At 28.6% G+C, this 14,937-nt stretch overlaps 1 protein-coding gene across 4 annotated transcripts in view; it reads left to right on the top strand.

Moving 5' to 3' along the window:
* Positions 1-14,937, top strand: part of LOC118193761 (uncharacterized) — a 108,247-nt gene that overhangs the window by 12,672 nt on the left and 80,638 nt on the right. For all 4 annotated transcript variants that reach the window (XR_015042224.1, XR_015042221.1, XM_085820986.1 and 1 more), the window contains exons 4-7: positions 55-245; positions 4,452-4,557; positions 4,940-5,111; positions 13,004-13,179. Coding sequence is in view for 2 of the 4 variants with exons in the window: in XM_085820986.1 (XP_085677112.1) it covers positions 55-245; positions 4,452-4,557; positions 4,940-5,111; positions 13,004-13,179 (645 nt within the window). In the remaining 2 variants the exon portion in view is untranslated. The remainder of the gene's footprint in view (positions 1-54; positions 246-4,451; positions 4,558-4,939; positions 5,112-13,003; positions 13,180-14,937) is intronic.

The following is a 14,937-nucleotide window of genomic DNA, read 5'->3' as shown; positions in this document are numbered from 1 at the left end:
TTAATGTAATTAAAATAGCATACTGCAGTTTTTACAATGTGCTTTTTATAATAGGGAAAATCAAAGAGAAAACAAAAAGGGGATTTACATGAAAAATATTTGTCTGAACTTCTCTCTGCTGATCCTGATGTAATTGAAAGTCTGATGCCTGAACTTCGTAGTCAAGTTGTTGTGTTATCGGATTACTTGAGGGCTTCAATTTGGCCAGCTTGCATTTCATATAAGGAAAAGCCAAAACAAAAAAAGTGTGCTACTTTGCTTAGTAACATAACAAAAATTTGTTTTAATTCTTTGAATTATCATTCATACCACTTCTAATATTTTTTAATGTGAATTTATTTTTGTGTTAATTTCTAATCAATTACAAAAATTGTTTTAGTGTTTAGAAATCCTTTATTGGAAGTTTATTAAAGTTAGTAATAGTTTTGAGCATCAAGCTATTATTTTCAAAAATATTTTATTAAATTAAGAAGGGTTTATGATTTTGTATTACCACTTTGTGATGAATTTAGAACAGCATATACAGAAGGTGTTTACACATTTTTAGAACGATTTTGAGAAGTGTTTTCATGTAGGGTTCTAAGAATTTTTCTTCATTGAACCACATGCCTCAGCAGAAGCTGGCAGAATTTTCTTTTTTTTTTTTTTTTTTTTTTTTTTTTTTTTTTTTTTTTTTAGTTTCTTTAGTTGTAAATTATGGTTTAGTATTTTATTGTTGCTACAGATGTATTTAAAGACTTGCAGTTGATATCTACATCGGCAAATTTTCTCTTGTTATCAATGATTTAACTTTAAAAACATTAGAAACAGTACATAACTTTTTTAGGTATTCGTTTGAAGCTTCTCTCCGTGTAAATGTTGTCCATGCCTTTCCGTGTTGGTGGTTTTTCTTTTTTGAATAATAATAATGCTTATTTTGCATTTAAAAACATTAATACTATACATTTTGCAACATTTCTGAGTTATGGAACAGGAATATTTCTCTTGGGAAAGCACAAACACTTATCTTTCAATCCATAGCTTGTTTACTTGCAACATTTTAAAAGAAGAATAAAAGTAGCAGTTGATATTCCTCATTTCAAATAATAAGCAGTTGTCATAAATTCTTATTTCATAACAGTTGCTTTTTTTAATTCTTTATTAGAATTATTCTAAAAGTGTGTAAGTAGCCTGTGTATTTTTACTGATTTCCTTTTTAAATGGGACAGCAAACTGAAAAATGGAAAGGGAAAACGAACAGCTTCCCTGATTAGGTAACTAAGCATATACCTCTGATCTTTTTCTGAAAAACTATTGTTTCTACAAATACAACTTCTAACAATCAGACTAAATATTCTTACGAATTTTGTTTATATGTAAGTAATTTTAGAAAATTATATGTGGAATTATAGAATCTTTTATATAATGTGATATGAAAAGTCTGAAGAGACAAAGCTCTACCAGAAGAATAAAATTAGAGGGGCAAGTCTATTTAACATTAAGATAAATTGCTATGTCACTAAATTGATGAGATGTGACCAAGCTGGCGATGGTTTTGGCAACTCATTTTCGACTAATTTGTCGATGGTTTTGGCATCAGTCTTCAATTTTTCTAGGAATGCAATGGTATTTTTCAAAGTGTGACTTGTTGGCTTTGTCTCGATAAAGTTTTACTCTTTGAAAATCATAGAGATAAAGAAATGGAATTTTTTCTGCAAATATCTCCTGATAAGTTTTAATAAACTTTCTCTTGATAAGTTTTTAACATTTTTTTCAACTCTTATTGTTATTTTCTCACTGTAAGAGAATCCTGAGACAAACCCCTTACTGAAACTTTCTTTATATTGATGGAACCTAGTTTGTACATATTTTTCTCTTCATTTTCCATAATAAATAGACCTTTCTTGGTTGCAGTTTTTAGATAAACTTATGCTTCATCAAGGTTGCAATGTATTTCCATTTACCTCCTGCTAAATAGTTTTCATGCAGAGTTCTGTGAGTCACATGCCTCATCAGAACCTAGTGATCATTTTGCTTCTTGGCCTTTAGAAGTTGTAAATCATAATTTGTTATTTTATTTGTTGTTGCTATAGATATATTTAAAAATTGATTTCTGCATCTGTGGATTTATTTGGAGATAATTTTCAATGTAGGTATAGTGACTGATGGTTTTTTTTTTTTTTTTTTTTTTTTTTTCCCTTTTCAGTTAATAATATTGTTTAATTTGCACTTATAAATTTTAATACTATGCCTTTCAAAACCTAGTGATCATTTTGCTTCTTAGCCTTTTTCAAATTGTAAATCTTAATTTATTATTTTATTTGTTGTTGCTATAGATGTATTTAAAGACTTTGCAATTGATTTCTGCATCTGTGGCTTTTCTGTCATTATCAGTGAATGATTTAGCTTCAGCAGCATTAGAAACAGAACATACCTTTTTTGTATATTCATTTGGAGTTAATTTTCAATGTAGGTAGAGTGATTGATGGTTTTCTTCCTTTTCAGTTAATTGTATTGTTTATTTTACACTTAAAAATTTTAATGCCTTTCATGTTTTTTTAATTATTTTTCCAAACAGAAATATTATTATTAATATATAATATTAATATTATTGTTAATATTATATATTAATTTATTAATATATAATAATAGAAATATTATTGTTAATATTTCTGTTTGAAAAGTGCACAAACATGCACTTCAATTCACAGTTGGTTTACATGTGACATTTTGAAATAAGAATAAATTTAAAAGTAACAAATAGTATTTCTCAATTCAAATAATAAGTTATCATGAGAAATTTTTATTCCAAATCATTTGCCACTTCCCTTTTTTTTTAAATTCTTTGTCAAAACTGTTCTAAAAATTTGTAAACATTTTCTGTACAATGTTAGGTTTTAAATACTTCTTAAAAGCAAAACTTAAAAGACAGTATTGAATTATTTAAAAAAATTTTTGTACTGGCATCTATACAGGGTTATTAAAAACATATTCCATTTTTATATAGGTACTTTTTTGAAATTTAAAGCACAGATAAATGAGTGATACATCATATCATTTGCATTTTGCACTTGCTGCAGTTAAATGCAGTATTGAAATTATGTGTGAATTTTTTCCATGCTCATATAGTGAGCACTTTTTTATTGATCCTGCTATAATGACAATGCTGTTTTTGAGTCCATAGTAGTTGCAGTATCTAGCTATATGCATGTCAGCATATCTCATAATTCAAGCTATTCAGTTCAGATAATCAAGCATTTTAATGAGTATCATAATATATTTCCAAAATTTTAGTTTGTCTTGGAAATAACTAAAGTTTTTTTTTTTTTTTTTTTTTTTTTTTTTTAACATACCATTGTTTTTTTTTTATTTGCAGAATGCAAATTTATTACAAAATAACTGATGTTTTACATTTTATAAATGAAAATACAACTATTCTTTTTATTTAACTTACTTTATTTAAACTTAAGAATAGTTGCTTTTGGAACTAAATTCAATCATAGGTATTTGGCTAGTTTTCTTTAGACTTCTTATAGAGTATATATATATTTTTACATTAGTGTATGTGTATATCTGTGTTGCATTAGTATATATCTCTGCATTCTTTTTTTTTTTTTTTTTTTTTTTTTTTTTTGTGAACAGGTTAGTTATGTAGCATGTTCATGTTCTTTTCCAGATTTTATGAATATGAGCCAGTGTTTCTCAAAAAGTCCTCCTTGAAGGCACACGTTCTTATAGATGTGTGTGTGTGTGTATTGAGAATACGGCAAAGCACACTAGGGCTATCTGCCTAAGGGGAGGGATGCCTTTCGTGGAGGACTTTCTAAGGGAAACTGGCTTGTATACACGTTACACATGGGGAAAACCACGAAAACGTCCATGCAGCCAGCCCGTTCGCGGGATTCGAACCTCGGACCGAACTACCAGTGTTCAGCGACTTTACCGCTCAGCCGCTGGTGGGCCGTTCTTATAGATTTGATTTGTAATCAACTAAAAAACTACATGGATATGTTACTTGATTTAAATTTAAAGATGTTTTTGCAGTAGTATGAATGATTTAATTATTTAACTTGCAACAAAAGGTTAGAGTTTATTCATTCATTACTGTAATAATAAAAAAGATTTGCATTGTTAAACCTAGAAATATCAATAGATGCTTCTTTAGTTTATTTTCTGGTGAAGTTATTTACTCTTTCTAATGTAAGAATATGTGGACTAATTTAAAGATTTTATTAATTTTAAAGATTAATGAGAGAAAAAATTAAATGGTAGTTATTTAAAATAGAGGAGAAATGTAAACAAAAGCTTTTGATTCATAATTTAAGTATTTAGTTTACAATCAGTATAATTTTCTCTTATCTGTAATGCAATAATAAATGTATGTAAAATAAATATATTATTTTTTAACTTTTAATGATATATGTCATTTAATTTTTTATTTATTTATTTAATTTTTATTTATTATTTGGCAGAAATTCTCAAAAAATTCATGATAGGTTTGTTCAGCTGTACATCAAACAGCACTTGTCTCAGGAATTTTCAAAGGATTCAAGAACCATATCTTCAACAGTGACAAAGGTAATAACTAAGATTAATATACAGTATATCTGCAAGATTTAAAAAATTAATGAACAGCAATAAAACTTAAAGAAAAAAAATTGAAAACACCAATATTTGAATAAAAAATTATTCTCAACCATTTCAATCCAGTCTTTATTGATTTTCATTAGTCAAAACTGTTATTATCTTCTTGTTTGTTGTCTTTATATCCATTTTACATGGAAAATATTAATGAAAGCCTGTTTAATAACCTTTGTTACTAGTTATTATTTGGAAAATTTAACTTCAATTGGTTAGAAAAATTCAGTCCCAAAAGTTTGTAGATGTGGTTCTATTTCTGTGGATTTTCAACTGTAGATATTTCATTTCAATATTTTATGTATTTTTGTGTATATTTCAGATTTATAAAGAAACAAAAGGACTAAAAACTTTGGATTCAGAAAATAATATTTCTTCAACTGTTGCTATTTTGAGTGTTTGTGATACATATGGCAAGAAGTTTCAGCCTTATTATGTATTTTATGCTGCTGTTTTGCAACATGTTTTTTTGAAAAGTAACCAGAGAACTTCAGGTAAGTTCAGTTCTTTTCACTTATTAATTGTATAGGTACTTAGGAATAATACTTGAAATTGCATTTTTGATTTATATTCTTTCCTTTTGTATTATCTATGTTTTGGATTTTTTTTAATTTTTATTTTTTGTTTTTATTGTAGAGAGTAACAGATAAAAGTTTTTATTTATGCATAATTTTTCACTTGTCTGGAATCAAAAATTATTTTGCCATGGAATTCTTAAATAAAAACTTTAAAAAATGTACTTAAGCATGTAGAAGCATATAAAAATTTGTCTTTAGTTGTAAGCATATTGCTACATTTTTAGTGATGTAAATTTTCCTTGAAGTAATTGTATAATGTGATGATGCTTTTATTTATTCAGAATTATCCATCTAGAATAATTTTTACTTACTAATCTAATCTGAATCTATAAAAATTACTAATCTGAAGGAAGAATTCCGTGCTTCTTTGATCAGGTTTTGTATGGTCCTTAAGAGTCCTTAGTTTTTCTGGAACCGATTTTTGTCCTTAATTTCAGCCAAAGTTGGCAGAAGGTCCTTAATTTTAATCATCTGAAATTTGCCTGTTTTTACGACTGCCATTTTGAGTGTGAATTAGCGTTTTGGAAGAAGATGTTTGGCAATTCACTAAGAACTATGGTTATCTTTTGAATGGGTGAATAATTTCATGTGATATAATTTGTTCCTATAAATGGTGGAATACTTCAGTTTTCGAGTAAGAAGTGAAACATTAGCATTTTGAAATTATTTCATTTTTTTTAATGAAGAGCTCTTAAACAACTTTTCACTTTTGGAGATATGAATTCTTTTATTAAACGGTTCTAAATTTGGTGATATTAAGTTCAGTTTCTACAGAAAATTTTTAATTCCGAGATCTGGGAATTTTTCAACAAATTTTTAAAACATTGTAATATTGATAAATTTCTACACATATATTGAAATTATATTTAAAAAATAGCATTAAATTAAATATTTTTTATTTTTTGCTGTCATGTTATGACAGTTTACAGTGGTTACTTATTATACAATATTTTGAATTTGAAAAATAAACGAGGTATAATACTGTAAAGCACAATTTATGAAACAGTTCTTTACAAAAGCAAAATAATATGTAATAATAATAAATGTTTTCTTTTTAATTTTTTCATAAGAGTTTTACCCATGTAATTGCCTCAGAGTTCTCAGAGTATGCATCCATTTTCTGTATAAAATTAATTTTACAGTTTTTCCCCTCCAATTTATTTATTTATTTATTTATTTTTTTTTTTTTCAAAAAAAAATATTTCTGGCTTTTTGCTATTACAGAATTGGTAAGGGTAATTTTACTTTAGGATTCTACACATTGCGGCTTGGAAGGTTTAGAAGGATTTGAAAGCAAGATTTATAGATTCAATATAGAAGATTCCAGAAAAATGTCTTCATGGTTAATGTCTTCATTAACACGTAATGGATGTACAATATAGAAAGTTTGCGGTGAACTTTTACTTTTTGGAGAATTTTTGGAAGAACAGTGAAAACATAATATTTGAATGTTTTACTTCTGATACTAGAATCTTTTTCTTAACATGTTTTTCTTCCCTTTATTTTCCCTATTTTTCACTAGACACAAGCATGGAAAATATCAAAAATGCTTCTAATCTTATCACATGGACAGGCATTATAGAAAGGAATTTTTTATTAATAAAGAAATTGAAAACTGATTATTTAAACGATTCATGTAATGTGTCTTAATTCTTCTGCTTCCAATGTCTGCTCTAAATTCTAAACGTTTTACCATTTCTAGATTTTTGTTGCTCGGTGTGTCACTAAATTCTAAAAATTTTGTCACACCAGCTCTGTAACCGGGCCTTACCATATATATTTCATATTTCTTCTGAATCTTCATATTACCAAAGAAATAGAATTAGCACCTTTTTCTATACATTGTAAATGCATTTAGATTTTTAGAATTGAAAAAATCTTCAATTAAATGCAAAAATTCTAAAATGAAAAGGAAATGTGTTGAAGAAAGAAAATACATGAAGAGAAAGAATATGTTCAGTTTTTATTATGTAAATTGCCCATTTGTTTATAATTTCAGCATTTACTATAATTTCTCATTTCTATTTCCTTACTAGAATACAAATCATTTAGACAGTTTTAAACTGAGGTTTTTGGAGTCTAAGGCAGAGTGTGTTTCTGACCTCCGCTTGCTCGCTGCATTAGTTCCTGCCAATTCTGAAAGTTTTTAATTATTCCTCTTTGCATTATCGCTGCTGACATTTGAATTTGTTATGACGATAGAATTACTGAGCCAGCTTAAATTAAAATTAAATTATATAGGTTTTGACTACTAGTCCACATTTTTAGTTTGAATTTGACCACCAGGAGTTGTAACTGATGTTGTTAGCATAAAAATGTGCCTAGAATTGCATCTACTTTAAGATGATGTTAAAAATTTTATATATCATAATTCAAATATTTTTCGAAAAATATATAAAAATCATTTTAAAATACAAATTTTAAAACTAAATCATAAAAAATGGGTGCATGTTATTTGGAATGAACCTAAATTTCAAAATTTGAAAGGAAGAATCTAGGAAAGATGCTTAAAGAGAAGAGAACCTATATAAATTAGCCCAAATGTCTGGGAAGGCTTCAAATTAAAAAGATGCATAAGTATTGTTTTGAGTGTTGTTGCTACAAAACATAAATATTTTATAGCTTTGAATGTGTAATTATCCTAATATTGTTTAAGAATCAGTGTCATAAATTACATGTATTTTAACTGTGAAATTTTATTAGATTGTGATTTTAATAGGGGTTTTTTAACAATTATTGTTAAAAAAAGTAAAATTTAATAGTGTCCATGTAAATCCATAATGACTGAGGTTATCTAACTACCTAATTTAATTATTTATAACTAACTGCTTACCCTTAAAAATTATCTCTGCATATTAAAGCGAGTTATTGCCTTTCATTAATCCTTATCGTGGACACAAGATAAAATACAAAAATGTAAGAATTCATGCAAAACTTATTCTTCACATCTAGTGAGACTTAATACAAAAACACTTATCACCTCTGGTGCTTTAGTAGCTTATTGGAACCTTAAAGTATATTAACTGGGTTAGAAACCCTGAAGCGCTACACGAAGCTACGACACCTATTTACTAAGCTTCTAGATTGAGCAAGTATGAGACAAAATGAGACATAAAAAAAATCAGCATAAAGTTAACAATTAGTAAAACCTAAATAAAATGTCATTTACTTTCTTTCAAATTTTTCTGACTTGTAAAATATTTAATGTTACGTGATAAATTTCATAAAGTTTATTTTATTCTCAAGCTCATTAATGATTATGTTAATTAATTCATGTTTGATAATAATTCATCCTACGGATTTATTTTATTTTTAGGATGTTATTACAAAAGGGAAGTACAACGTGAAATACCTTTAACTGAATTTATTCAGTTCTTCATTTGTTCATAGGTCCTTAATTTTTTTCATTAATGGTCCTTAAAAGTACTTATTTTCCATGTGCAAAAATGTGTACGAACCCTGTTTGATGCATGTGAAGATTTCCCCATATCTTTTTTCTTTTTATCTTCATCATCATCTTTTTATAAATCAAAATAATGACTCAGGGGGAAAATATTATCATTTAGTATGTTTGTTAATTTTTTCATTTACCTTTTCTTTAAATGAGTTTTGCTAATAACGTACGTCTTCATATTTTTAGTTTTAAATTTAGTGCTATGGTATGCTACATTTTATTTGATTCACAGTTTCTTGGTAAAGGAGTGGTATCATGATACCTAAAAAACCATGAAATGTGATCCGTTATTTTTTACGATGTGTTACCTTTGCCATACCATGTATTTAGTAATAAGAAACATTTTTATATGGGAGTTTAGTCTAGGCAAATAAATTCCAATTTTAAACTGCATAACTACTTTAATATACTTTAAACAACTACAGTGCTAACTACCGTAGCTGCTTTACTACTGTCAGTCAGTGTAGAGCTTCCATAGGGTCTTCTATGTTTGATTCTGTATAGTATTCATATGCTAAAAATATTACACATTTGTTTGACTTATATAAATGGCCATGTATATGCATCTTCGAGGATATACATGGCCATTTGGGAGAGGTATTTGGGGAGGGGTAAAAAAGCTCATCATTTTCTCTGCAAAATACTAGGAAGTGTTATATTTTATACTTTAATGGAAGCTAAACATTGCAAAATTTTATGTGATTATATATATATATATATATATATATAATTGAAAAAGAAAATGTAAAGCTAACTGGTAATTAGACGTAAGACCTATTTGGTCTCAAAAACTTTTGTGCATAATGCTGCAAAAAGATATGAAATAATAGTAGTAGGTAGAAACATTGCAGCGATCTTGCTAAAAAGTTACCAGGAGCTGTAGCTCCACGAAATATTTTAATGCAGTATTACATAAATAAGAAGAAATTTGTCTGGAAAACTGGAAAAAAACTGTAAACACGTGAAAAAACAGCCAAAGTTAATGCTGGAATTCTTGCTAATGCACGAAGAAATTAATCTAACCGTTGGTGATATGTGAAAAGTTAACTCACATGAAAAATAGATCGACGGAAAAAACATATAAGGAAAGTACAAAAAACATAGATTAAAAAATGCTAATATATAAAAAAAAAATTTTAAATTAAAAATTAAAATGAAGACACAAAATGTAACAATATAATATACTATAATTAATAAGCGGAAAATGGTAAATTAACCCACTCGTACTCTCAATTGGCTTTTCAAAAAACTGATTGTCGAACTAGCTTAAATACCATTACGCGTTTCGCCGAAACAGACCATTGAAGCTCTTGTTTAATGCGAAAAAATTTTATAAAAGAACATTAGTATTCCCGAATATATCTTTTTGGAATAAATCCTTTTTAGGAGCTTCACTGCTCTGTTCCTTTTTCCCGACGCGTCCGCTGAAATACACATTAAGGTGTCAAAAGCTATTGCAACTCCGAGCAATGTAAAATTAAAATCAAAATCAAAATAGAATAAAAGAATAAAATAAATAGCGGTCTGCTATTAGTCAAATGTTACAACAATGTACAGGCTGGTCCTTTAAACCTTAAAGAAGATGGAACTTTTATAAAGAGAATGGTGCTGTACACATATAAATATAATTAAATTTGTAAGAAAACAAGCGTCGCAGGGTCTTATTAGGACCAAAAAGACAAAGACAATAGAAACAAAAAAACTGACCTGAGTGGTTCCGTCCTTCGCATACGAAAAATTTTTTGGAAAAGGGGTGCAAAACCCCTCCGTGAATAAACCAGCCTTCCTGATCATCTAGTGACATCGTTGGGCGAAACAATAAAATCTGAAGAGGCCAATGGGCTGAGATTGTAGGTTGGCGGGAATTTTTGTCCCCCCCCTTTTTACAGAAGGGTGTGACAGACGAGGAAAGAACTCAAAATGGCATCAGTCAAGTTGTTAGAAGAAAAAACTGTTAAAAATAAGTGAAAATGGCTAATTCAGCTAAAATTACTTATTTTTGGCCACAAAAGAAAGAGTAAATAGGAAAAAAGTCATCTGTTAATAAAAGTCGTCACTCTTCAAGCTAGAGGGCGGTCAAGCTACTATGAAAAATGAAAAGGCCCGATTTGTTAATAAAGGTAGAGTTTGGCCTTCTAAGTAATTTAAACTATTACATAATAGTATTAATGTATTGTGCCAAAATCTTAGGAGGAAAGAAAATGTATGTAGAAGAATAATCTGTACATTTATACAATTTTTACATTAGGTAATCTGAATCAGCCATCCACCTTGTGCCTTCTCGTGGGCTTTAAGCATAAAATTTCATTATCCAAAACAAATTATCTAAAAATTGGTAAGGTTAATGCCAGCTTTTTTTTAAGGTATTTTTAATTATTTTATGAGGAAATTGGTTATTTTTCAAAATTGCGACGAAGTAAAGTATTTCTTCTTGTAAGTGTTCTGTAGTATTACATATTCTTTTTATTCTAAGTAGCTGTGAAAAAATTGTGTTAATGATGATTCTTTTGGAAATATTAGAATTCCAGTTGGTTAACTTTAGTGTAGAAAAAGTGAATTCTCTCCTCTTGTCATAGACTTTAATAAAATTGTAATCAATAATATTTAGGTCAAGGTCTATTAAGCTAGTTGGGTAGATATTAGCTGCTTCTATTTTGTTATGGTTGTTAAAGCTATGATATCATCAATGTAATGCTATATTTGTTGGTAAAATTTATGTTCTTTGTTTAGTGAACAGACAAAGGTCAATTCTCTTGTGAAAAGGAATCATTCGCAGACAGCAATCGAAAAATTTCCTCCCATTGGGATTCCTTGAATTTGTTTGAAGATGCTATTGTTAAAGAGAATAAAATTATTGAAAAGCACGCTCATAAGATAAAGTTGCCATTTTTCATTATCAATTATTGTCGAAATCTGTGGAATTATACCTGGAAGAGCAAGTAAGCTGGTATAAATTTCTTCAAGTGGTAAGGTAGTATAAAGGTTTTCGAAATCGTAGCATTGTATATGCTCTATTTGAATTGAATTAATTGTCTTAATTACGAGTTCGTTACTTGAAATCATCCAGTTACAATGCAGATCTTGAAAATCATGGTTATTAATCATGTCACGTATTAAACGAAGTTTTTTTGCAAAAAGATAATCTATTTCTTTAAGATAACTTTTGGTACTATTGGCAATGAACCTGAATTTAATAGGTGGCTTATGAAATTTTGGAAGGGCATAGAGATTAGCAAATCTGTTATTATAGTTCCGTGGATGTATCTTAAGTCTTTTATGTAGTGCGTTAAATTTATTGATTAGAATTTTGGTGTTGGTGGTAATTTTTTGTTACCACCAACACCAAATAGAGGTGCCATTACTATTTAGTTCTTTGTGCAGTAGGTCGAAGTAAAACTTTTTTCAAAGAACACTAAAATTGTTGCTAGCTTTGTCTATTTTAGTAATGATAAAATTATCTTGAAGTTTTTTGATTAGATCAAAGAGTCGTTGCTTATTGTTTAGAGAGTTGAAAGAAGGTGTCCTGAAGAGTAAATGTTGAAATTCTTTAATCAGTGCAGCTTTCCGTTCAAGAAAAGTAGTAGTAGGTAAATTGAATTTATTACTAACTAAGATGATAAATTTATCAAGATCTTGATTGAATTGTTTGAGGCAAAAATGTTTATTGATACTAAAAGTAGGACGAAATTTGGTGCCAAGTTGTAAAAGGGCTTGCAATTCTAAGTCTTCAATGATGTTAAGATCTGTTATAACATGTTGGTGGAAAGGATCGACATATTTTTGGTAGAGAGGTAATTGGCAATTACATATGCTATTTTCTTGTATCTCGTGGTGGTTGATAATGAGTTAAGTTCTTTTCAAATTTAAAGCAGGGCTTAATTTGTAGTTGTTGTTCAGGAAGCAAGTGTTGATATTTTTTAAAAATGCTAGGTATTTTTAGTTAATCGTAATATATATATTAATTTGATAAACTTCTGATTTAAATTTTCTTAGATTGCTCTACTGTCTCTTAAATATACTCACATTTTATTGTCAAATTATTATTTAAAAAGGAGGGGAACAGGAATTTGTAAATAAAGTTATTTGAATGGTGTTGGTGTCAACTGAGTGAGTTGCATTTGAAATTCAGTATTAATTTCTTTTCATTCATAATTATCCAAGGAATGTATTCAATGTATAATATTACTGGAAGCATTGCTCAAAATTAATTTTACTGGTATTATTAATAAGTATACATTGTTATTTAGCATCTCAGACTTTTCTTTTAAAGTTTGAAGATTTTGTTGTAAAAAAATTTTTGCTTTCCATTTTTTTTTTTTTTTTTTTTTTTAACTATGTTTTAATTTTTGTGCAGATCAGGAGTTTGGTTATGCTGCTATGATGTTGGAAAAAATTTTGAGACTGTGTGCTGTTACAAATGAGCGTTCAAATAAAATTGTTAATAAAGTAATCCAGATCCTTACAGATTCTGATAAAGAGTTAGTGAACCATATTAAACAACATTTAAGTTCAAACTTGGATGGAAAAACTGTAATTATAATTTTTATTTGTTTAAAATTTGATTTAAAATTATTATTTATCAAAGTTAAAAAATCCTGTTCCTATTTCATTAAAAGTGTAAATGTGGAAAAAGTAATTCAATAAGAAATTTTTATTCAGTAATAATTCAGCACTTTTTAAAAGTTATTTTTCATGCGTAAATATTCTGGAAGAATGCATCTGGCTGATAGAAAATCTGCTTGATGTGTTAATCATGGGAAGACGTAAATAATTAGAGGTGCGAATCGTGCATGCTAGTAATGCTTCCTTAGAACAATAAGGTAGAATAGAGAGCCATTGTTAAGCAGTGAAAGTGTGTTTGCCCACTAATCTTTAATGAAAGCAACTGTAATTTTATCACAAACCCTACTTTTAGAATGAGAAATCCTAACTCAGGAGCTAAGGTTGCACAATAACCAGTTTTTACACAGAAGGTGTGGTATCATTTAATCATTAGGGAATTTTTGCTTCAACTGCTTTTGACTGTACATCACAAATATGTGGTTTTAGTAGTGCTTGCCTCAGTTGTAGATAGAGGTTTAAATGGCTTGACATCATCATGATGATTGCATCTAATGCTTGACAGTACGTTAACAACAAATGAAGTGAAGTTTGCAGTATTCATATCTATGCTGATTTAGAACCTGCCATTATGATATATAATGTCATAGAATTCAAGTCTTACTTACATATATGCATTTCCAACATATTGAACTGCCACCATTACATCTCCAATTGACAGTGCATTCCTAGTGCCATGCATGACCACATTGGGCACACAGTATACAATTTTTAAATGGATACTGTGTTCCACTTCTTCAGTGAATGTGTTGGTTATTGACCATGTCTAATTTCTGTTTACACAATGACTGGTACATTGCAAACTACCTGTATCTACAGCAACTGAAGTTTAGCTGGAAAGTGAAATTGGTATATACGAAACCACAACGCACATCTTTTCCGGTGTCAGATCTTACAGCATAAATTGTTGTTGTCTGTAGTGGCTGTGCAAGATAGTAATTTTGGTATTTTCTTATTATAGCAGCCTCCAAAGTTGAATCTGTGATCAACTGAGATATCTCACCAGCTCATGGAGTGCAAAGATAAAAATAAATGACATAATATACAATAATAACAATAATACTCACATGTTGTTTCCAAGAAGCATTTTTAATAATCAATATGACAAGGCCATATTTCTGAAATTGCTTTCAGCAATTCATGAATAGCCTCATTTTTTCCTATGCACATACTCCACATAAAATCCAAAAGATATGATTTGAGTGGCCCTTTTCACATACCTGTTTTTGAGGTAAAAGTCCTCTTTCTTGAAAACATGATATCCACCTCTTTATTTGGTAAATTAAAGATTATTAACTGCCTATTCTTAAAAAAGCAAGAAATATTTTTAAAAAACTAATGCAACTTCGAAATTTTTAGCAAAAATTAAACATGATGACACAAGGCAAGAGCAAAAATGTAGCATGGTAAAAGAAAGAACATATGACAAAACCAAAAATGTAACATATAGTGAGATAAAAAACACATGATGAGATTTCAACAAAATATCTTAGTTGATTTAGCAATTCAATCTTGGGGGTCATTATAATTAGGAAGTACCATAATTTCTTTTCATTATGCAAGTCAAACTAATTGGAGCTATTATGATTTTAGTCTTGTACTGTAAGTTATATTTATAACATGGTTTTAATAGCCCTTGCCTTTCTTAATGCTGAACCATTTATAGGC

Source organism: Stegodyphus dumicola, chromosome 1 (genome assembly GCF_044657685.1).
Source record: "Stegodyphus dumicola isolate Sdum_Otavi_A_Nest chromosome 1, ASM4465768v1".
In the NCBI taxonomy this organism is placed as follows: Eukaryota; Metazoa; Arthropoda; class Arachnida; order Araneae; family Eresidae; genus Stegodyphus; species Stegodyphus dumicola.
The sequence above is the reverse complement of the archived record's forward strand: the minus strand, read 5'-3'. Positions and strand labels throughout refer to the sequence as shown.